General features: G+C 38.5%; 1 protein-coding gene across 7 annotated transcripts in view; it reads left to right on the top strand.

Annotated features, from left to right (window-relative positions):
- Nucleotides 1–26,000, top strand: part of gra (granulito) — a 121,083-nt gene that overhangs the window by 32,518 nt on the left and 62,565 nt on the right. For all 7 annotated transcript variants that reach the window (XM_043688112.1, XM_043688108.1, XM_043688110.1 and 4 more), the window contains one exon: nucleotides 17,199–17,296. In XM_043688112.1, coding sequence (XP_043544047.1) covers nucleotides 17,215–17,296 — 82 coding nt within the window. In that variant the 5' untranslated portion in view covers nucleotides 17,199–17,214. The remainder of the gene's footprint in view (nucleotides 1–17,198; nucleotides 17,297–26,000) is intronic.

Consider the following 26,000-nt stretch of genomic DNA (forward strand, 5'->3'; position numbering starts at 1 on the left):
TTGGAACGGCGAAGGATGTGGGGTGACTTGATAGTGGTTTATAAGATGATCAGAGGAATAGATAGAGTAGACAGTCAGAAATTTTTTCCCGGGTGCAACAGAGTGTTACAAGGGGACATAAATTTAAGGTGAAGGGTGGAAGGTATAGGGGAGATGTCAGGGGTGGGTTCTTTACCCAGCGAGTGGTGGGGGCATGGAATGCGCTGCCTGTGGGAGTGGTAGAGTCAGAATCTTTGGTGACCTTTAAGCGGCAATTGGATAGGTACATGGATGGGTGCTTAAGCTATGACAAATGTTCGGCACAACATCGTGGGCCGAAGGGCCTGTTCTGTGCTGTATTGTTCTATGTTCTATGAGATAATGAATCTTTATATTACCTTCCTATCCCAGGAGCAACTTCTTTACACAGCCAGCTTTAGCTAAGAACTCTGTAAAACTCCCCAAAATGAAAATAAATTGCTGTTTTCCATGCTTTAAGTATTTCCCCACATCCAAAAAAGTCCATAATCTTCTACTAAAACCTTATACACTACATTGTTTGCTCATAAACAATTCTAAAATATTCAGACTAGTTGTTCAAAAGACATCATACAGCAATGAATGCAGAAATGATTAGGGTTAACAGTTAACATCTTCAGATAGACATAACCCATTTTCCACGAATCATTTAAAAAAAATCCAAACTCAAAAGGAAGTGACAGTAAAATATATAAAAAATCTCACACCTTCCAACACAACATCAACAAAAACTTGTGGAAACATAATGAGGAATGGTATCTAATTAGCATTGTCAAGAAGAGGTGAGAGGTCATAGAGATGTACAGCATGGAAACAGACTTCTGTTCAACTCGCCCAGATATCCTAAATAAATCCTAGTCCCATTTGCCAGGATTTAGACCTTATCCATCTAAACCTTTCCTATTCATAAATCCATCCAGATGCCATTTAAATGTTGTAATTGTACCAGCCTCCATTACTTCCTCTGGCAGCTCATTCCATACACGCACCATCCTTTGCATGAAAAAGTTGTCCCTTAGGTTCCTTTAGAATCTTTCTGCTCTCACTTTAAACCTATGATCTCTAGTTTTGGAGACTCTGTCTATTTACCCATTTGCCCCCTCATGGTTTTATAAACCTCGATAAAGTCTACCTCACTGGTCACTGGGTGATACCATCTGCCACTCTTTGATTTAGAACGTAATGCCAACCCTTCCCTAGGTAAGTGGTAAAATAGGTAACTTGCTGTCAACCCACACACCCAGTCGACCAGTGTGTTCTTTGTGTTGAATTGAACCAATTTTCCTGTTCTCTACTAGAGAATGTCCTCACTAGAGAATGTCCCGTGATCTCTGACAGGCTGTGAGCTTATGTTTTGTCCTCTTTATTCGTTTTCACGAGATGTGGGTGTTACTGGCAAAGCTAGCCTATGTTACCTTTTATTAGTCTTGAACTGAATGACTTGCCAGACTCTTTCAGAAGTCAATTAAGAGTTAACTATGAAATTGAGATAACACATTGACTAGTCTAGGTAAGTACAGCAGATTTCTTTTACACCAATTGATGAACGTTTCATGATTTCCACTGAAACTAGCTTTCAATTCCAGATTTTAATAATTGAATTTAATTCCACCAGCTGCCAGAGTAGAGTTTGAACCTAAAGCATTAGTCTCAGTCTCTGGATTACTTGGAGAAAGTAAGGACTGCATATGCCGGAGATCAGAATCGAGAGTGTGATGCTGGAAAAGCACAGCAGGTCAGGCAGCATTCAAGGAGCAGGAGAAACGACATTTCGGGCATAACCCCTTCATCAGGAATCTTCCCATTTAATGTAATTGTGGCAATAAAGTAGGAACAACAGAGTTGTGGGAAATGTTGGAAGAAACTGACAAAACCAAACAACATACAAAATAGAAGTAAAATTTACCATTTGTCCACTTGAGTTTGCTCTGCCATTCAATAAGACAAATACTTGACTTGCTCATGTCTTGAATTTCACCTTTCCAGCTAGCCCTCTAAAATCTTAGATTCCTGTTAGGCAAAGAAACCAGTCTACCTCTGTTTTAAACATTTTCAGTGACCCCAATTCCATTGCCTTCTGAGTTCAAGTTGCAACCTTGTGGGAGAAAGCATTTCCAGGGCTACTTGGCAAGTTCCAAAATTGGCTTAGTGACAGGGATCAAAAGTAGAAAGCTATTTGTATGACTAGAGGCCAGTGTCCAGTGCCATTCAACATGGATCAGTGCTGGATCTCTTATTGTAAACAATGAAAATGAGAATGTAAACTAGGCAGAATGATAAGTATATTTGTGGTTGATGCAAAGATTGGCATGCTGGTTGACAGTGAGAAAGGAGGTCTTAGGTTACAGGAGATTTGAAATGGTCAGTGTGCAAGTCAGTGGCAGATGTAACTTAATCCTGATAAGTATGAGATAATGCACTTTGGAAGAAGTAACAAGTCAAGGATGAACTCAATGAATGGCAGGACACTAGGAATAACCAAGGAACAGAGGGATATTGGGCTGTTTGTCTATAAATCTCCGAAGGTTGCATTGCAAGTTAACAGAGTAGTTAAGAATGGCACACTTGTCTTTATCAGTCGAGCGTAGATTATACGAGCAGCGAGGTTATGTTGTAGCTGTTTTGTTACATCACCAGCTAGAGTATTGTTTGCACTTTTGGTCTGAAGGGGTGCAGAGGAAATTCATTGGGATAATGCTTGGGATGGAGCACTTTAGCAATGAGGAGAGTCTGGATAAGCTTTTTTTAAAGCTTGTTTTCTTTGGAGTAAGAGAAGGTTGAGGGTGGACCTGATAGAAGTGCATGACATTCAGGGGCATGGGCATGGTGAATAGGAAGCAGCTGTTTTCCTTAATCAAACGGTCAATAATAGGGAAGCATAATTTTAAAGTGAAAGGCAGGAGATTCAGAGGCGATTTGAGGAGAATGTTTTTACTCAATGGTGGGTGTCTGGAATACACTGCTTGGGAGGATTATTGAGCCAAGTAACTTCATGATCTTTAAAAAGTACTTGGATGAGCAGTTGAAATGTCCTAACAGTCCAGGATATGGGCCTAGTGCTGGAAAGTGGGATTCATATAGATTTAGTGTAGTTGTGGAAGTTCAGAATTGATGGCTGAAGGGCCTTTTCTGTACTGAACATTTTATGATCTGGCCAATGATTCTAATCAGGAATGTAAAGGTTCTAAAATATATTTGGACATTTGGCAGCTTCCCGGGCACGTGGTGCAGACTTCTGAGATGTGATACTGATGATCACCCAGATGACTTATACATTAAAGGAATAGACTTCCATCCTGTTAAAGTATATTGTGCTCTTAATGCAAGATGTGTACAGTTTATAATGCCCTGCACCCAGGGAAGCCAGTGAAAACCTGCTTCCCAGATTTATAATCAAAATCTCTGCATTTTATAGTCAAAACTTAATTACAGTTCCCTTCCTCTAACTCTACTGATGTTTTGTTTGTGCCTTTATTAGCTTTGCTATCAACAGAGTGGTCAAATATTATTCTTTTCACACTTTTTACCTATCAACATCACCATTAGCGCTCCCTTGTCTTTTGCTCTTGGCATTGTCACCATCCGTTCTACTCATTCTTCCTCCCTCCATTTGTGAACTATAAACTATCACTTTCCAATCCCTTTCAGTTCCAACGAAGAGTCCTCCCTTCTCAAATTAACTCTTTCTGTCTCTATAGATGCAGTTGGACCTGCTAAGTTTCTCTAGCATTTTCTGTTTGTATTTCAGATTTACAGCATCTGCAGAACTTTGGTTTTATATGTCTTCAGCCTGTATTCTTTTTTTTTCTTTTAAGTAGTGCTTATTTTTGTCTTCAGCCTGTATTAAGTAAGTGCTTAATTAATGCAATTGACCCTTGAAGGTCCTCTCATCGTTTAAAAGTAGAGCTTCCATGTGCAGATTGGGGAGGGAGGGGAAGCGCTTACTCTGCCTATTCTGGGTGCGGCAGCAACTGTTTTCTATTTCCATTGTGCATTTGTGATTTGAATGAGGGTGGAAGGCGCACAAGTGGTGCTTGTTAAAATGTGTAATGGCTCCACCTGGTAATCAAGGCTGCTCGCAAACCTTCGTGCTCCTTTCTCCCTTGCAGTGCCTGTCAACTCCATCAGCATTGAGTTTCCACACATTCCTATTTTTTCATTTAAATCTGCACCTCCCAACATTACTCCCTAAGTTTAGCCCTGTAGCTTATCAGTGCACTGTAACCTTCGTTGAATATCTCCTCCCTGCAATATCCATATCCTCCATTGTACTATCATCTCCCTTGTTTATATATTGAGTTGTCTTCTATCAAAATTATTGCCCTTCTGTGGCCAAGCATTCTGCCACCAAACCTCACAATTGACTTCCCCAACTTCCCTCCCACTGCATTGCTCCCCAATAGTCCCCTTGACTTTCATTGACCAGACCCCCATGATTGACATTGTCAACTTAAATGGACACCTTTGACTGATTTCTATGCAGCTCCCCAACAGACTTACTGCAAATCCCTGAACTGGTTGCAGTGGTACCTGCAAGACTGACTCTGGTTCAGGAGGTGGGCCAATGTGATACAAATCCTGACATTGATCTTTCTAAACGACTGACTGTCTGACCCCCTTGGCTGAAATCATCTGATGCTCTTGATTGGAGATCGTTCCCCCTAACAACCATACCCTTTAGAATCTGAAACACAGCCATTTGGTTGAAGAATATACAATGTGCTTAAGTTGTAAACTGCTGGCACTTGCTTTCGGTCTGATATTGATGTAACGTGGTGCTGTAGAGGAGCATGTCCACTCCCTTATTGATTATTGCTGAAAAGCTGCCTCGCTTTTTTGTCTAAACGGCAAGGCAACAAAAAAGTACTGAGAGTCTTTTAAGTTCTGAATGAAGGAGCAAAATGCAAAGAGGCAAAGCAGAAATGCTGTGAGCATTCAAGTCTGAAGTGATGTGCACAAAGAAAGCAAATGAAAGAACATTCAGATGCATTATGTTCTGATGCATAAGGTGCAATGTCTTCCCATGCAATGCAAGATATGGTGTGATCCAATGTGCAGCTTTGAATTGGAAAACTGTATTCTCAATGGATTGGAGATTTGATGTGCTGATGTGGTGAGGCCAGTGTATGTCTAATGCAACCTCCGTGGATAGAGATTACAGGGAATCACTGCCCATGGAACATGCCCTGAAATGTTTGGGACTGCTGCTCAAATGGGGTCCCGGAGAAGCAAGGGGCAATCATGAGCTGCCAGAATCCGCTCTGATCTTTGTGTCAGGAATTGTCGCCATCTAATTTCTTTAAAGTGCATGGGAAAATAGGAAATATTTAAGCAAGATTATGTACTAATGATATATAAGTACCTGGAAAAAGGGCCTTTCCCCCTTCATGAGCAAAATTTCCAACTCGCTGTTTAAATCTTGGGTGGAAAATTAAATTCTTCCTCTAAAGAATTTTATTTTTCCACCTCACCATATTTTCTTATGAGTTACCATTCCCCACTCTGTTCAGTTGATAGGAAAATTTAGCTCACAGTGATAATATGGATAATTTCAATCTACAAACATATTTGGCAAATTGAAATGACAAAGTTAAACCTGGATAATGAGATCATATGGTATTTTTGGAACACTCTTTTTAGAGGAGCAACTTCTGGAGCCAATCAGAGTAGGTAATACTAAATCTGATAATATGTATTGAGATGGTGTGAATTAATGACAAATCTCTACATGGTAGTGATCATTATATGTTAGAATATCACATTCAGTTTGAGGGAGAGAAGATTGGATCAAAGACTAGTGTTTAAACTTAAATAAGGATATTTATAAGGGCATGAGACTGAGCAGCTAAAATGAATTGTGGAATTAGGCCATGGGTTAGGTGAGTAGAAATGAAGTGGTAGATATTTAAGGAGATACTTCGGGAATACTCAGAAAATGTGCATTCCTGTGAGCAGGAGAGTCCCCAAGAGAAGGGTGAAGATTTTGTGGCTTATTAAGCAACTTTAAATATAAGGTCCAACTGGAAAAACAAATCCACAAGAATAAGTGGCATGATTGGACAGAAAACAAAGGGCCATAAAGTTAAAAAGATTAAAAATGGAGAAGTTAGAATATGAAAGGGAGCTAACAAGAAATAGAAAGACATATAAGCAAGAGGTTCTATACTTTCTTTGAAAAGGAAAGAGTAAGTAAGTGAGCATTGCTTGCAAGAGAGTTAATTAAAAATCAACCCCCGCCCCGCCCTCCCCCCTTCTTTAGTTATGGAATTCTCTTCCCCAGAAAGCATTGGAGGTAGAGTTATTAAACATTATTAAGGCAGGGTTGGATAAAATCTAGAGATTTGGGAAGGCAACAGTGACATTGTTCCCTGGAGGAAAGAATGAGACACTAGATATTGTTTAAAAGAGTTTGAGTTGAGAGTCCAGATGCAGAGTTGCTTGCTTGCTGCCAGTGTTTGCGACACTTGCTCAGAGCTGGAATGGAATGTAGCGAGGTGAATCCAGTTATGTGGTCCATGTATGTACCAATGACATTGTCAGGATAAGGAAAGAGGTTCTGCACAGTTAATGCAGAGAGAGATAGGCACCAAAGTAAGGAGCAGGATCCTGAAGGTAATTATTACATAAACAGTGTACATAGGGCAAATAAAATTAATATTTGGCTAAAGGTTTTGTGTGGTAGAATTAAGTTTTGATTTGTGGGGCTTTGGCACCAGTACTGGGAAAGGCTCTACACTATTGGGATAGTTTAAACCTGAGCCATGCTGAGACCAAAGTTGTAATGAGTTGCATAATTAGGCTGTGAGAGGGTTTTAATCTAAATAGTTTGGACACTAGATCAATTTGGAAGACATATTGAATCAAAGTATAGAGGGGGAAAGAGCTTAATATAGGAAATAATGAACCGAATGTAACAGGAGCAAATAGAGAGCGTGTACCTAACAGCAAATCATAAGGCTAGAGATCACAAAAATAATAAAAGAATGAAACTAAAGGCTTTGAATCTGAATGCATGTAGCATTTGAAATAGAGATGAACTGATAATATATTTCTACTTGTGCTATCTATTAATAGCTCATTCTGGAGAACAGGTTAGATTTGATATTAATACTATGGGATTAATCAACAGCCTTACAGTTCTGGCAACCATAGGATGATTGACTTTTACATTCAGTTTGTGGGAGAGAAAAGATTGGATCTAAGATGGTACTTTTAAAATTAAATAAGGGTGAGCATGAAAGCAGTATTGTATAAAGAAAATTGGCAAAATAGGTTAATGGATAGATTAGTTGAGATGCAGTGACAGTTGTTTGAAGGGATGTTTCAGACCACACAAATTGATGAATTCTAAAGAGGAAGAAAAATGTCAGTGGAGATCCCGCCTCCACACCCCCCGCCACCATTTGCACTTAACTAAAGAGATTAAAGATGGTATTAATGAATTAAAGCATATGGAAAAGCAATAGGATTTTGCAATTGGATAGATGTCACTGACTTCACTATTATGCAGTATAATGATTATTAGAAACAGAAACGCTTGCCGTGACTGAGAATGGGCTTTCTCAGTTACATGGGTTTATGAGAGAAGTTTAGATTACATCCTTGGTCTAAAAGAGGCCATAAAAATGGATCTCTGTTTTGACTGGATCAGAAAGCACCAACAAGCATGTCTCCAAGATTGCAAAGATTTAACTTTGTCTGATGTGACCAGTGTATGCTTGTGGAAAGATGATGGGAGATGCGCTCTCCATTGCAACAATCAACAGCCTTACCAGACACGATGCTTTCTTTTTCTCAAAATCAAGTCATATGTTATTGACTGTGGTCAGTAAGCCATAACTGTATTAACCAGATCTGGCAGGAACAGTTGAGGGATCAGGTAACCTAATGGGCTAGCTATGAAATCTCACATTTTCCTTCATATGGTTGTAAACTTTGGGATTTAAATGCACTGTATAACTTTTTTCTTTAGTTCTTGTAAGCTTGGATTTCCAGGGTTGAGCTTGTAAGTTTGTTTTGCCTTTGTATCTGAAGTTAACAATGAACATGTATTTCTGCAACCATGGTGATTTCTTTATTTAAAATGAAAACAGGCTTTGAAATCAGGCTATAGAATGAATTATTGTGTACTAATAGACTTTTTATTGTGGATTATTTGGGATCCAACATGGGAAATATCGGGGTCTTAAAAGGTTTGTTAGTGTGTTCGGGAATCTTTATTTAAGGCTGTGGGAGGTGTCCTCTGAAAGAGAGAAACTTTTTGATTCACTTTTAACTTTGGATACTGTTTTCATCCTTTTGAAGATCTTTGAATACAATGGCTTATGGAGCAACGCTCCTGAGAAGTGAATTAGATTACCTTTTTGGACTGAAAAGTAAGTATTAGTTGAAGACTAAGTGTTGGGATTAAAAACCTGGAAATGGTTATTTAAGATAAGTACAGTAAAGTTCAAATATATTATGGCTCTAGGAAGAAGGTATCACAGTTCCAGTTTAAAAATTGAAGTCCAAGTGGTTTACATCTACCAAGGTGATGGGTACAGCGATAATGATATCTGTATTGAGTGTTTTGGGTGCTGTTTGTACTAGGATTGGTGTTTTAAGTACTACATATAAAAGCTAATTTGTTTCTTTTCAATCTACAAAGGAGTGTTTTAAAATTAATAGGATTATACTTCTGTCTGTTTAAAATCTTTAAAATTATGTACATAGTTTGACTATTTTATTTTATCCACATTCCTTTAATAAAGTTCTGTTTTACTCTGAATGCAAAATCTGCAGCATTGCATGAGTGAACACTACATTACAACCTAAACAAGCTAAAATTATCAAGCTGGGTTCCTGTTTGGGATTTGATTTGTTTGGTAATAACCTCAGCTGGGATCATAACTGCAGTAATGTGATTTTAGAGTTATATGACATACCAGTGGAGGATGAGCAACTTGTCATACAGCTTTTCTTTGGGAAACTGTGCTAGTATCACCAAGTTCAGAGCCACAGCTCAATCAATGGTGTGCTGATCTGGAATAATCAAGGACACAGAGGATCTCATTACAAATTGCAATACCTATCCCTTTCACAGATTAGACAAACAATTGGTATTGATACCTGTCACTTATCCCATTAGTCCATGGGACTGTGTGGACACTGATATATTTGTTTGCCTCATTTTTATTGATAACCTCTATCCATCGGATATAATAAAAAAAAGTTGCAAACCATGACTATGGATATGTTTATCTGAACCTTGCATGAGATTTTTGCGACACGTAATCCTGTTGTTTGATTTGGACAGTGGGCTGCAGTTTCCTAATGAGTCCTTCAGCCAAGTTGCAGCCAGTTTTGAATTTAAATATGTCACAAATTTTCAGTATCAACAATCAAAAGTGAGCTGAATGCAAAGTTAAAACAGTTAAGTTGCTGTTCAAGAAGAATACTAACTTCTATTTAGCTCTGCTAAATTATAGAGCCTCCCTACTCCAATGTTATCTTGAAATATCAGGATTACAGAAGAGCAGGAAGCTGAAGGAAGTGGCTTAATTTAAAGAAAGTGACTCCAGATTTATGCTTACACTATAATCAGGATGTATTTAATAATATCAATAGGTACTACCACATGAAACATTTGTCAGATTTGGGATGGGGACTGGCCTGAGATCAGGAATTTGAGCAGAAGAGGTAGTGGGCAATACATCCCAGAGAGCATCAGCATTAATAGTTTCAATTTTGAAACAACTTTTAAAAGTCATCTTTTATTTTTGTCCCTTCTCAAATTTTTTTATTACAAATGTTTTGGACAATGTGAATGTGTATATTGATATTAGGAGAAAAGGGATGGCAATTTTTACAAAGGGGAGTGGGTTTGTAGTCGGCACTTATTATTTAATGTGGATAAACATATTGCCTTGTACATAAGTCAGGCAGGAAGTTTGTATCTTCTGGAAATGTTAAGAATTAATGTCCTTTTGAATAAATGAAGAATCTAGGTGTAACGTGGATGAATTGTTGAAATTAAAACCAAAGTGATATGAAGTGTAATTATGATCCAGTCTTAAAAGACCTGCAGTGTTCTTGTACAAAACAAAAGCAAAATATTCCAGATACTGGAAATCTGATGTAAAAACAAAAATGCCAAATATACTCAACTGGTCAGACAGTACTTCTATGAACAGAAAAACAGAATTAGTGGCCTGGGTTTTTGAGTCAATGACTCATTTCTCTTTATGGATGCTGTCAGACCTGATGAATATCTCCAGCATTTTCTGTATTTGTGCAAGATCCTTAACTGGAATGCTTTGTCTAATTTTGTTCCTCTTGCATGGTAGATGTTATGGAGGCCTGAAAAGCTTCAACAGTTCACTAAAATAATTCCCACAGCTCCTTGAAAGTGGAATTGCAGGTAGATAGGATAGAGAGAAAGGCGTTTGGTATGCTTTCCTTTATTGGTCAGAGTATTGAGTACAGGAGTTGGGAGGTCATGTTGTGGCTGTACAGGACATTGGTTCGGCCACTTTTGGAATATTGTGTGCAATTCTGGTCTCCTTCCTATTGGAAAGGTGTTGTGAAACTTGAAAGGGTTCAGGAAAGGTTTACAAGGATGTTGCCAGCTTTGGAGGATTTGAGCTATTGGGAGAGGTTGAATAGGCTAGGGCTGTTTTCCCTGGAGCATTGGAGGCTGAGATTTATGAAACCATGAGCATGGATAGGATAAATAGACAAAGTCTTTTCCCTGGGGTGATGGCGTCCAGAACTAGAGGGCATAGGTTTAGGGTGAGAGGGGGAAAAGATATAAAAGAGACATAAGGGGCAACCTTTCATGCAGAGGGTGGTACATGTATGAAATGAGCTGACAGAGGAAGCAGTGAAGGCTAGTATAATTGCAACATTTAAAAGGCATCTGGATGGGTATATGAATAGGAAGAGCTTGGAGGGATATAGGCTGGTTACTGGTAGGTGGGACTAGATTGGGTTAGGATATCTTGTCGGCATGGACAAGTTGGACCAAAGGGTCTGTTTCCGTGCTGTATATCTCTATGACTCTATTACAACATGCTGAGAATATTGGTCCTTTTTTACATTTTCTTAAAGGCATAGGGAGTGAAATTCACACGTGTAGAACACATTTTATTTCTGATCAAAAATTAGTGGTGTATTGTTCAATTCTGGTATCCATAATCGAAGTGTGCATCACTAAGTAGAATTCATAAGATAGTATCTGTTCCAGGAAATTCTGTCTATTAAAGTACTCCTTAGGAAGATTATAACATTGCAGACTGAAGGATGATTAGTTTTGGTCTCTCGGAGGAGCTGTGTCACTGCAAGGTAAGGTGAGACCACTTAGTTTCAGTGACACATCCAAGTAGCCAGCATCTGCCATGTGTTCAGCCCCTTGCAAAACACTGAGGGGCAAGATGAAGCAGCATCTCAATCTAACTTTCACAACTATCATTTCATACTGGCACACCTTTACTCACTTAGAGTTGGGATCTGTACATGATGGGTCACACAAGCGTGGGTGTAATTCGCACAGGCGCATGGGTCAGTTTGTGTGTAACATTGCACAGCAGTTCTCCTGTAAGAGAGTAAAGCGAATGCTTTGCAGTGGAATTAAAGGAGAACATGCTTGTTGAAGTACTCTGTGCATTTGCAGGCCTGGTAAAAGGGGTGGCACGGTGGCTCAGTGTATAGCACTGCTGCCTCACAGCGCCAGGGACCTGAGTTCAATTCCCACCTCTGGCAACTGTTTGTGTGGAGTTTGCACATTCTCCCCGAGTCTGCGTGGGTTTCCTCCCACAGTCCAACGATTGCAGGTTAGGTGAATTGGCCTTGCTAAATTGCCCGTAGTGTTAGGTGGGGGAATGGGTCTGGGTGGGTTGCTCTTCGGAGGGTCGGTGTGGATTTGTTGGGCGGAAGGGCCTGTTTCTACACTGTAGAGAATCTAATCGAATCAAATCTCAATCCAAATGCTGGTTAGAAATATGGTGGTCTTGGACTTGACTGATACACCTTGAAATTTACTCTTTCCACCAAGGAAATGCTCAGCACCACCAGACATACTTATGAGCACCAGGTACTATGTCAGCTTTAACTGTAACACAGAAAAGGTTCTACTGATGCAGCAATGCTATAGTAGAAGCTGAGCTGAGAAAATGTGGTTACTGACTGCTGGCATCCATAAGAATGCTACTATCCAGGCATACACAACTGCCATCATGGATACAGATATTGAGGCTCAATGGGGTTTACAAGCTGTTGCAGCATTTTAACATTCTATAATTAAGCTGCTGAGCGCTGAGTTGCTGCTTCACAGGAATGAGCTTGACACTTTGGAATACAAACCTGTTAACCTCTTTCATGCACCCACCACTACATTCCACCAGTGTTCTTGCTAGTACCAAGCCATGCCAAGGTGGTACAGTTCAAAGTTGGGCCCTCAAAACAAGACCTAATCAAAGGGATCCTCCAAAGCAATCTTTAGTTTCTGTCATGGTAGGTCAGCCTTCCACCCCACATGTACAGGCACTAATGTAACTCTGTAGGAGCACCAAACCAGGTAAGGCCACCCATAAGATGGGCATTAAATAAATGTGCAAGGGTGGTAAGTTCTTAGTTTATATCACTGGTATTTTGATGCATAAAAATTGTTGTGAAGTTATTACTATTTGCTCCATTGAATAATGGATGGGAAGAGCACTTTATACGGGCAACTGGAATCCTGCATTTTAACTGGATTGTGAATCCACGTTGGAGAATCTCTTCAATGCAAGTGAAGCCTCATTATATGGTTCCTCTTGCTTTGTTAAATTGTAGTTGCTGCTTATGTTCTTTCTTCATTTCAAGATTGTAGAGAATAGAACAAATGCACAATACAAAACAAAACATTCTGTGATCACCTGAAATGGCCTTTCTGAGTCATGAATGATATTTTTCATTTGTTCGTGGCTGTTGCATTTTTGTAATCCTTCAGTGCTACTTGCTATGTTGGAGGCAGACTGCTGACCTTGGTGTCCAATTAGCCAGGATGATCCTGGCAGGCCTTGTGTTTGCCCATGACCAAGTTACAAACTTTGAGGGGCTCCTGCCTCACGAAAAGATTCCTCTCTACTGCTGCAGCTTATGAAATGCTTTGTATTGGATATGAAATAGGTAAAGTATTTACAGTAGAAAAAAAAGATGTCTGGGAAACGAAATAAAACAAATTTTTAAAATGTTAATTTATTGGAGCAAGTATATGCTATTCAGGCCTCAGATCTTGCCCAATAGTTCTGGATAATGGCTTATCATATACCTCCATATCATTTTCCCAATCTATCCCTTGATGTAACTACTATGTAGAAATCTATTGATTTTAGTCTGACCATACATAATGACTGAACTTCCACAGCTTTCTGGGGTCAAAATTCGATGCCCTTGTGAAAACATTCCTCCTCCTCAGTCTTAAAAGGCTTATTTCTTCTTCTACTGAGACTGTGTCATCTGATTCCTGACCACAACCCCCTCCCACCACCAAAGACCTACATTTTTTAGACTTATACATAAAAATACTGAGATTATTTTGTATATCAACACTTGCCAATATCTCCCCATCTAATAAATATTCTGTACATTTATTCCATATTCACACTTATCCAACTAATGTTCTATCTGCCATGTTCTTGCTCACTTACCCTGTCCAAATATCCTTGATTTTTCTGTGTATCACTTTCATAAGTCCCCTTCCCAACTCATTTTGTGCAATCTGCAAGGTTAGAAATAGTGTGTTTAATTTTTATTCCATTTATTCTATTCCACTGGACCTCAGCAATGTGGACATATGCTTAAAATTGGAATGTTAAAAGTTGTGGTCAGTATGATTCAAAGCTTTATGGGTGGTCTTCGATAAAGTTAAAGTTAATTGCCTTAACTATTGGCCATGCCTTGGCTCCCATATCCAAATCATTGACATAGATTTTAAATAATTAGATCCAACCACTCATCCTGATGGCACCCTACTAGTTACAGCTTAGCAAATTAACAATGATCTATTTATTCTTACTTTTTGTTTTCTTTGCGTTAACCAAACTTCAATCAATGCTATTGTATTCCATCACTAATTTTGTTTACGAAACCCTTAATGGGCCTTCTTGCTTACATTTTGAAATCCAAATATACCTGATCCAGTACTTCCCCCTTATTTATAAAATCATAAGATGGAAAAACAGATGTAAGCTGTTCAGCTCATTAAGCCAGTTATGCCACTCAATAAGTTCATGACTGAATTTGTAATCTTCAACTCCACTTTCCTGACTTTTCCTCATACCTCTTGATTCCCATACTGATTAAAATCCATCTGTCTATCTCAACGTTGAATGTACATAATGACTCAGCCTTGATAGCGCTTTACAGTAAGGGATTTCAGATTCGTTACCCTCAGAAGAAAGCCCTCTTCATTTGTTTTAAATAGACAAGTTCTTAATCTGAGGCTATGTGCATCTAGACTCTTCCATAAAAAGGAAATTAGCTAATAGCCCTGTTAGTAATTTGTTCAAAACTCATAAGGTTTGTCAAGCATGATTTTCCTTTCATACAGCTGACCATCAAATTATTTATTTTCTAAGTGTCTAGTTATGACATTATTTGGATTGGATTCAGTATTTTTATTAGTACTGTTGTTAGGCAAACAGGTGTACAGTTCCCCATTTTCTCTCTCCCTTCTTTCTTACATAGAATGGTCACATATACAATCTCCTGATCTGCAGCCAGTAGCTGGATTCTACAGAATATTGAAAGATGATCAGTAGTGCAGCCATAATTTTTATCGCTATTAAATTCAACCCTCAAAATTTCATAAGCTTTCAATTAATCATGGGGTGAGGATGTTCAGTTATAGTGAAAAATTAGAAAACACAACTTAAAGGAGGAGGTAAGTGCAGAACTCAGGAGAGGTTATTAATCTCCAGCACAGACAAATAGGACTGTATGGAAAAAGTTAGCAATCAAACTTCAAGCACACTGACAAACAAATGATAATGAGAAGAGGGGCAGTTAATACAGGATTGAAGGTGTTACTTCAGATCAAAATTGGCAGGTGTGACATGATGGGCATCACTGAGACGTGGCTGCAAGGGGATCAGGATTGTGAACTGAATATTCAATGATATACATCCTAATGAAAAGATGGGTGGGATTGCCTTACTTGTAAGAAATGAAATTAAATCAATAGTAAGAAACAAAAATAGGATCAGATGTTGTAGAATCTTTGTGGGTAGACTTGAGCAACTGCAAAAAGTAAAAATACCATAGTTGGAATTATGTACAGGCCTCCAAACAATAATAAGGAGCTGGAGTGCAAGATATACCAGAGGATAGAAAAGATGGGTAGGGAAGGCAATGTTACAGTGATGGGGGATTTAAATATGGCGGTTGATTGGGAAAATCAGATTGATAATGATTGCAAGAAAAGGAATTTGTGGAATGTCTATGAGAGATGGGCTTTTGGACCAGATTGTGGTGGAGCCCTCTAGCAAACAGGCAAAATAGTGAGTTAACTACAGTGTTTATAAATCATCGAGGTAACTGGACTTTATAATGTGATGAGGATGATGCGGAGTGACCAGCCACAAAGGTAGATGAAGAGAGATGGTGTGAGGAGCAATTAAATTGATTTTAAGAGAATGGGCAAGGGAAGATGAAATGATTGCTGTGATTAGGTGTAAAAAGATAGATAATATAGATCATGGCAAGATAGTGAAACTATATCCAAGCAGTAGAACCTGAAATTGATTGCTATTGTAAGATTTTTAAATAATGTGGAATGTGAGATGTTGCTCCTCATCATCCAGAACAGTACAGCTGGCGGGCGTGACCCACTCTTAAAGTGAGCAAAAACAAAATTAATCTGTAGAAGTACTACTTTCCTCAGTAGATGGCAATTATGTTGTATTGATCAATTTTGGGAGATGAACAACATGGATTGCATTGATTGATTGATTCAAATTCAAACTACATCTCTTCAGAGTAATTTGGAATACACTGATTATGTATTTTGAGATATGACCTTTTAAATGTAGCATTTAAACAACTGATGGGTTTTCTTTGGCTCATGTCTAATTCTTTGAGTTCAAGATTAGCCAATAATTATTATTGTACCATGTGATGACGAGAATGGAAGATGGTGAACCAGATAGTCCTTGGGATTGCCACACATAAGAGTTCTCAATGGGAGTTGAGTTTCCAATACTTGATGCTGACCCTAAATGTACAAGTAGAAAGCTGCTCCATAACAAACTGAAATTTCTCTTGAGAGAAACTACTGAAGCATATTGCATGACACAATCAAAGCATTGAGAAGTTTTGTAGATCGATTTAAGAAAGCAAGAGTTTGACACAAAGTGGAACCATTGAGAAGTTACAATGCAGAAAGAAGCCATTAGGCCCATTGTGTCTACTAGCTGAATAATCTAGCCACTCTCTCTGATCCACTTTCCAACACCTGTAGCATAGTATTTTAACTTTTTTCTCTTCAAATTTATAGTATTCTCATGTGAAAATGCTTGGCTAAAAGTAACTATTTACGATTTGTGCAGGTAATGTGGGTAATGGGTGAATTCAGCTTTCCTTCTCCAAGAAAGGGAATCCTTGGCTGGATTTGAAACTCAGTGCATTGCAATCATAAACATAACTCACATTCACAACTCTCTGGTAATCTTGGAGCTTTTCTAACTGTCGGTTATCATAGCAGATCAACTAAAGAAAAGCCAGCTCTATCGTCGGAGGCATGCAATAGATTAGGACATTCTAAAAGTAAAATGCAATGCTACAGGGTTTACCTTCAATTGTTTCTCAAGAATATGGCACAAAGTATAGCGTGAAACATTTAAAACACTTGAGATGCTATTATTTTGCACGTGAAAGTTGTGCCCTAATGACTTGAGTTAAAATGCTGCAGATAACATGAACAATTTCTGTGAAGAATTCAGTATGAATTTAAAATGTTCAATACTTTGATGAGAAAATGTGTATTTACGTAGATAATCGAGAGAAGTCCTAAAGTGCTTCAGCACTAAAATCACATTCAAATATTTATGACTTGCTACAAGTTACAGATACATTGCAGCTGTCAGATCATAAATGTAACACAATCATTAGATTGACCTAATTGTTTTAATACATGGTTTAAAAACTACAAGTTTTGTAAACAGGATCTCTCCAATAATCATGGATACCACCAGGAAGGTGCCAGTAATTCGCAAATCCCTCAAACCAGCAAGACCATTACATCGTTTATCTACTGAACTAGGTAAGATGTGTCATAGTTTATAATATCTGTAGAGCATTATTAACAGTTTGTTTTTTTACTAATCTATACAAAATTATTTGTAAATAAACTTCCTCATGTAATTTTCAGAAGTATGAAATAGATCAACTGATGATTTATTCTAAAACCAACCATAGTGATTTCAAATTTGATGAGATACTTTGAATGAAGATTATAATTCATTAATTGTAAATCTTCCAGTCGTCTTTAGGTATGAAACTGAAGGATTGCAAATGTTGAGTACTCTTTTAAAAAAAAATTGACAGTAATGCCATCAGATATAGGCCAGTCAGAATGCTAGCATAACATTGAGAAAATGTTTAGAGAAAATAACCTGGGACAGAATCATTTGGCATTTGGTAAAAAGTAATAATGTGAAAACCTACATCAATTTGTAAAAGGCAAGTCATGTTTGACTAATTTGGCTGAACTGTTTGACCAAGGAACAGAGAGGATAGATGAATAGTCTGATTGTTGTGCATGTAGTCTTTGAAATTGTTTGAAATGCTATGCACTAGACCTTGTAGCAAATTTGAAGCTCGTGGCATTCGAGATTTGTTGGATACATAGGTTGAGGAAGTAATGTAGTAGTGAATAGTTTTAGTTAGACTAGAGGAAAGTTTGCATATATAGAGAGTATTTAAAATTTCCCACTGTTTCATGACATAGCGAGCTACTGATATGATGAGCATAATCTTCAGTTTGTTCAGTGTCCCAGATCGGATGATATTGGACAATGGACCATTTGTCCAGTGTCAAATTGCTTCCAGATGTGTACTGTGCTGAGTGATGCATATCAGATTGTTACCCAATTATTAGCACTCAAGTAGTCAAACAGAACACATGGTATGTATTACTTGTTCTAACAAGAAGACAGACAGCTGAAACAAATCAACCTTTCTACCTCTGTATTTGCAACACAGTAAAACTAAAATCTTCAAAGGTTCTCAATTCACCCCAATAGTTCCTAACCAGACTTCTAAAAAAATCAATCCAGACTCTGAACAAATCAATTCTTGACACCAGTTTATAGCTTAGAAGATTTAATAAGTTATTAACAATAAATAACTTTAGCAAAACAAAATTAAATAATAAAGAAATACAATTGATGCCTGTGTTTAAACATTAAAAACCTTTGTTTTCAGCCCTATGACCACAAAATACAGACCAGAAAAAAATCAAAACTGGCCAAATTGTTTGTGGTTTTCATGATGTTTTGTTCCACAGGCATAGATGATTATTCCTTGGTTGATTTTCTGAAGATGTCAATTAGGGCCATCTTTTCAGTTCACTTAGAGGAAGTCAGTGTTGCTTATAACTTTTATTTTCTATTCTCTGAACTTCTAATAGCTCATAGCAGGAGGTTAGGCAGGTAGTTTTCAAATCTTTTGGCAATTGCATCACCAGCCAAACTCCTCCTCCCAGAAAACACAGTCCAAAACCTAGTTCACATTCTCTGGTTTCTCCCTTTCAGACTGACTGTCTCCCCACAAGATCCCAGTCACCCTAGTCAACATATGCCATCTGCTTGAGTATAAAGTCTCTCATAGAGTTGTTGGAACTAGATTTTAGGTACGGGGACATAATCCTTTATCCAAAACCCTTGGGGCCATTTTTTTTTTGGATTTCGGAATTTTTCAGATTTCAGAATAAATGACATTTTCACAGTGGGAAAAAAAAGAAAAATAGACCCACGTGTGACTAGTACGAGCATTGAGACACATTTGACATCAGCCAGTGCTGGGCCACACTGCCATGTCTCATCTGAGTGACGTGGGTTGAGACAGTATGGAATTGGGTCACCTGTTCATGCGCCAAACAACCTTATTGTGCAGAAAAAACTTCAGATTTTGGAGCTTTTTGGATTTTGGGTAAAGGATTATGGACCTGTGCTGACCTCGTTCGTAACCAACATCTGGTATCTGTTTAAACATACTGTTAGTGTTAAAGCATCTATAGAACCTTTAGATCAGGATCCAACCTACCGTTAACTTCTAGACCTGGCTCATCAAACAAACACAATTTGTTTGTTCTGTTTTGTTTTAACATAAGCTGTTGCCCACAATCCAAAGGTAATTTTTAGCTCATGGTTTTCAGTCCACAGCTCCAAACCAAAATTGATAAAAGAATAAAAATAATTAAAAATCAGCAAGGGTTCTAACATAGCAAATCAATGATCATGAAACCTGAGCAAACAAAGCAAGAAACTTTCATACAATATCAGTGGAGAAGAGATTGCTGAGCACAATTTGTTCAAAAAGCAAGTGTGAACAAGATTACTCAGCAATCATTTATCCAAATATTCTGAGTCATGGAACATTCTTCTTTGAAGAGAGGAAATTTGAAATGAAAAACTATACTATGCATGTTAGAAATATAATTTCAAATATTTGAAAAGCAAAGGTTTATAAAATATTCTAAAGCAGGTCTGATTACACACCGTTATTGCTCATTACTGTGGCCAACACAGGTCAACTTTTGGCATAACATTTGTGCATGAAGAGAGTAAAACTCCATTGATTGTGCAGTGTTATTGAATGGCAGCAACTAGACAACCACATTGTCAAACATGTGAACAGACAGTAATGAGTACCTCTCCAAATGGGTATACAATCTCCAGTTCGGGATGAGTTGTAGGACGTCCAAATAGTTGCAATGAAGTTTGAATTGCCACTCCAGTAAACTTTATTTTACCTGTTTGTATATTTATCAAATTGACATGTGCCTACGTTCAATCGTATTATTTATATATGAGTAGTGTTTAGGCTTTCTTTTAATTTGGGGAAAGAAAAAGGAAAGTTAGGCTGTGTCCCATGGCAATCAGTATACCTTTATTTGACAGGCTCAATATCATAACTGTATTCTAGCATGTGACCTGAGCACAAATACCTTATACTCCATATTAACTCTGATTACTTGATGCATGATTCACTGCTGAAAGAGTGCTGCACTGTATTAATTTAGCCCAGACTTGGGTTTGAGGAATATATAATTGTAAGAAATGTCTCTTGAACCGTTTGATACAATGTTATCTGTGCCAAGTTTCTTATGTTAAGAGGAATATCATTAACATTACCATATTTGGTAAAACCTGATGGAGGCGAAATCACACCAATTCCTACTCCTTGAAGTTAAGTAAATGTGTCCTACCTTTTAAGTTATTTTAACTGAATAATCTCCTGCCTTTCCTGTGGCCTTTGTAGACTGTGTCCCCTCTAGTTCCTTCCAACAGACCAGGCTGCTTAGGCTTCTAGTTTGACCCTTTGTCTCTTTAGTTCCAGTTTTGTGACATCTGTGTCTGAGACTTCAGTTTAGATTGATTTGTTGTCCTTAATTTCTCTTATGGGAATTTCTGTGTGTACATGTAGTATGGTGGTGATGCTTGGTCTGAACTATACGTTTTCACTTGTCACTTTTTACCAGTCTGTAATATGCTGCCTTGCCCATCAGGAATTTTAACTTGTGGAGCTTTTGATGTCTGTTTGCTGTCTGATTGAAATGTACTTTGTGCTGCTCCTACAGACCACCACCATGAGATTTGAATTTGTGTCTGCTTTGGAGAAACTAATTCTCATTTTCCAAGGAGTTTAGTAGATGTGAAATGATTTTACCATTGAACTGTAGCTTCTTCTGTGTTGAACCTTGCCTTGAGGGTTTTTCTGGGATGTTCTTAAATGTTCAGCTCTTCCATGCTGCAGATTCCTGCATGAACTGGCAACTTGAAGCTGTGTTCGAAGATGCTCAAAAAACACTCAGATCTCCATTGCGGCTAGGATGTGCAGGGCAGTAGAAATCCACACTGCTCTCCATTTCATATGACCAGTCAAATCAAATCTGAACCACTGTTTAACATGAATCTGCAACTAAATTCAGTCTTTATCTCATTGTCTGGTCAGTTTGCTGTCACCATTCTCTTGAATAATGGAGACCTAAAGGCCTGCTTGGTCTTGTGTGGTAGAGGACAACTACTTAGACTAGTAAGTGGGTGATAGTCTTGTAATAAACTACTTACTGTTAAATACACAAACAACGAGCGAGAGGTTACATTGATATGATAGTTAAAAATCACATAACACCAGTTATAGTCCAACAGGTGTAATTGGAAGCACTAGCTTTCGGAGCGCCGCTCCTTCATCAGGTGGTTGTGGAGGACACAATTGTAAGGCACAGAATTTATGGCAAAAATTTACAGTGTGACATAACTGAAATTATTCATTGGAAAATACATTGATTGTTGAGTCTTTCATCAGTTCGAATACCATGATAGTTTCACTTCTTTCATGTTTAAATCACAAAACCTTTTTTTAAAAAACGTTACATTCTCAGGTAAACTGTAACAATTGGTGTTAGCCAGATAATGTGTTGAAGGTGTTAGCCTCCTGTGCTAGCCCCCAGACAGAGAACACAGGGTGCTAACACATTATCTGGCTAACACCAGTTGTTACAGTTTACCTGAGAAGGTTTTGTGATTTAAACATGAAAGAATTGAAATATCATGGTATTCGAGTAGATGAAAGACTCAACAAACAATCAAGGTATTTTTCAATGTATAATTTCAGTTACGTCACACTGTAAACTTTTGCTATAAGTTCTGTGTCTTACAATTGTGTCCTCAACCACCTGATGAAGGAGCGGCGCTCCGAAAGCTAGTGCTTCCAATTGCACCTGTTGGACTATAACCTGGTGTTGTTGGACTGGAGTGTACAAAGTTTTTAAAAAATCACACACCGGCATCTCCAAATCATGATTAATATGATAGACATTGTTGCATAGACGAGGAAGACTTGGATGTTATTCCTTTTGAGATCCTGAGCTGTACTACCCTCAAGTTCACATGCTGTCATCATCCTAGGTGGTGCTTAAATTCTTAGATTTTTATCCATTAAAACCACTAGTACACAGTGGTCTCAATTTCATTTTCATTTTCCCGTCTTCCCCTCATAGACAAACAAGTCAAATGCAATGACAAATCTAATTAATGCTCTGGTAATGATGGCAAATGAGCTTTAAAGTAGTACATGGTTAAATCATTCACTTTTATAGGAAGAATGTGGAGAAGCAAAACAATGCAAATGACGCACATTTTAAAATTGACGTAGGAAGAGACACACTTTTTTATAATATTTTTATTGAGGAAAAAAGAGATTTCTTAATATTACAACAAGTACTAAACAATGCAATTCAAAACAGTACAACAAAACCCAAATAATTAAAAAAATCCCCAACCCACCCTCATGTATAAATGTATAAACATATATAGAAAAATATAGAATTTTAAAACCCGAACTAGCTATTTAACAAAAACCAACAACAAACAAATAAATAGTAATAACTCAGCCCAGCCAAACAAAATGCTCACATGTTCACAGTTCCTCCTCCCTGGATATTGGACTCATGAAACACAATCGTTACGGCTATATAAAAGCCCTTGTTAGTGTGGCAGATAAATCTGTGTCCAGGTATTCCAAAAAGGACTGCCATATCTTGTAAAAGAAAGCTGTTGAGACATGAGGGATTCTTGATTTTATTATTAAAGTTATAGAGAACAAAAAATAGTTTAGCATAACAAACTAGTTTTCGACAGTAGTTTGACCGCAATATTTTAAATGTGGTTAATGTTTGACCATGCTTTGGGAAGTATACTGAGATATTGGAAAGCGATTTACTAGAAAGTTAGTCAAATGGTAACAAGACAATATGTTCATTGTGTGGATGGGCTCAAGAAAACAGGGTTACAAAAGTGTATGTGAGGGGTTAGGGAGAGTATCACCATTCCAAATTACCGCATTTGCAGTAAATGCTTCTCTCTCAAGGGACTTCTCACACTGTTGAGGTGGAGACATTGTGTAGCATCACTTGTTTGAACAATTTGATTCAGGAGGCAGATGTACCTCCTAGGTTATAGCAGTGATATTGATTTAGTCATTACTCATAGGCAGATGGGTGTGACTGGGAAATTAGTTAAACTTTAATGTTTGGAGGTGAGTCTTTAATTGATAGGTTTCCTGCCCATTTACAGACAGTGGAAATGGGAATAGAGGCATGCTGGATGAAGTGTGGGATTGATTTTGATTCCACAACTTGGTGATCCTGAAGCTGCTGTTTTATCCTAAACGAGAAGTCTCCTGATTGATTGATTGATTGATTGTATCAAAACTTTCCACAATACCAGAGAGAAAAAAAATGCCACAGGAGTCAGAGGCATGGTTTTCCCCCCTCCACTTCCCGCTTGCTTTATTAATGCTTACCTGGATCCAATAGTGGTGGCTTATCAGGGAGAAGAGAAAGATTCTATTCCCACAGACACCGTGAAAAAGGACCAATTTTCTGTTCAATTTCTGTTCAATTTTCTATTTCCTTAAAACCTTCACTGTCCTCAAGTGTCACACATCTTTGGAGTTGCAAGTTGTAGAGGAATACAGGAGATGAGCACAAGGACAGCGATCTTTGCAGGACGGTATCATCTGAGTAGTGAAACACTGGTAGAACATCTTTAAAACACTATGACCTGCTGAGTGGTTGTCCTACTGAGTAGCTGGTATTTGTTTTTATTCATTCAGTGTCATTGGCTAAGGCAGCTTTTTTAGCCCATCTTTTTGATTTTTTAAACTGCTATCTGATCGAGTAATGTAATCAAGCAGAGTCAGCATGGCATCATGAAAAGGAAATCATGTCTAACAAATTCATTAGAGGTTTTTAAGGATATCTCAACCAGAGTGGATTGAGTGGAATCAGTAGTTGTGTTGTATTTGGACTTTCAGAAGGCATTCTCAAAGTACCTCACTAATGATTTCAGTTTTCAGATAAAAGCCCTCAGTATTTGAGGTAATGGCGTGTATAGAGAATTAGCTAGTAGGCAGGAAACAGTGAGTGTGGATAAGGGATGCTTTTTTTTGGGTTAGCGATCTGTGACCAATGGGGTTCCACAGGGATCAGTGCTGGGACTGCAACTATTTACTATACATTTAAGAAAATATGAAGTTCATTTTGGAAGGGAGAGCAAAAGAGTAAAATTAAAAACACCCATTAAAAAACATAGTCCACAACATGGTGGCTCAGTGGTTAGCACTGTTGCCTCAAAGTGCCTGGGACCTAGGTTCAATTTCAGCCTCGGGCGACTGTCTGTGTGGAGTTGGCACATTCTCCCAGTGTCTGCGTGGGTTTCCTCTGGTACTCCGGTTTCCTCCTACAGTCCAAAGATATGCAGGTTAGGTGAATTGGCTCTGCTAAATTGTCCCATAGTGTTCAGGGATGTACAGGTTAGATGCATTAGTCAGGAGAAATGTAGAGTAATGGGGTTGGGGAATGGGTTTGGGTGGGTTACTCTTTGGAGGGTTGGTGTGGATTTGTCAGGCCAAAATGGTCTGTTTCCACACTGTAGGGGTTATAGAACATAGAACATTACAGCGCAGTACAGGCTCTTCGGCCCTCGATGTTGCGCCGCCCTGTCATACTAATCTGAAGCCCATCCCACCTACACTATTCCACGTACGTCCATTTGCCTGTCCAATGACGACTTAAATGCACTTAAACTTGGTGAATCTACTACCGATGCAGGCAAAGCATTCCATACCCTTACTACTCTCTGAGTTAAGAAACTACGTCTGACATTTGTCTTATACCTATGTCCCCTCACTTTAAAGTTGTGTCCCCTCACGTTTGCCATCCCAATACTTGGAAAAAGGCTCTCCCTGTCCACCCTATCTAACCCTCTGATTATCTTATATGTCTCTATTAAGTCACCTCTCGACCTTCTCTCTAACGAGAACAGCCTCAAGGCCCTCAGCCTTTCCTCGTAAGGCCCTCAGCCATTCCTTCCATACCAGGCAACATCCTAGTAAATCTCCTCTGCACTCTTTCCAAAGCTTCCACATCCTTCTATTAATGCAGTGACCAGAACTGTACACAATACTCCAAGTGTGGCCGTACCAGAGCTTTGTACAGCTGCAGCATAACCTCCTGGTTCCGGAACTCAATCCCTCTATTAATAAAGGCCAAAACACTGTATGCCTTCTTAACAACCCTGTCAATCTGGGTGGCAACTTTCAGGGATCGGTGTACATGGACACCGAGATCTCTCTGCTCATCTGGACTCCCAAGAATCCTACCATTAGCCCAGTACCTTGCATTCCGATTACTCCAGCCAAAGTGTATCACCTCACACTTGTCCACATTAAACTCCATTTGCCACCTCTCAGCCCAGCTCTGCATCCTATGTTAATCTGGTTCTATGATAATCTGGAGTATTAAAAACAATTTTAGTCCCTTTTATTTAAGGAACAATATTTCATTGAAGGTAGTTCAAAGAAGGTTCATAGTGGAGGATAATCCCTGAAATGGAGGGATTGTTTTTGAGCAAAGGCTAAACAGTTTAGGACTCTACTCACTACAGTTTAGAAGAATGAGAGGTGATCTCATTGGGACATATGGGATTCTTAAGGGTCTTGACAGGGTAAATGCTGACAGGATGTTTCCCCTCAAGGGAGAGTCTGTAACCAGAGAGCATAGTCTCGGAATATAGAGGCACCAATTTAAGACTGAGATGAGGAGGAATTTCTTCTCAGAGTCGAGTGTCTTTGAAACTCCTTGCAACAGAGAACTGCGGGGCTGGTACGTTCTTGATCAGTTGGAGAATCCAGGGTTACAGGAAGGGCATAAGAAATGAACATGAGGAATGTCAGATTAG

Source organism: Chiloscyllium plagiosum, chromosome 4 (genome assembly GCF_004010195.1).
Source record: "Chiloscyllium plagiosum isolate BGI_BamShark_2017 chromosome 4, ASM401019v2, whole genome shotgun sequence".
In the NCBI taxonomy this organism is placed as follows: Eukaryota; Metazoa; Chordata; class Chondrichthyes; order Orectolobiformes; family Hemiscylliidae; genus Chiloscyllium; species Chiloscyllium plagiosum.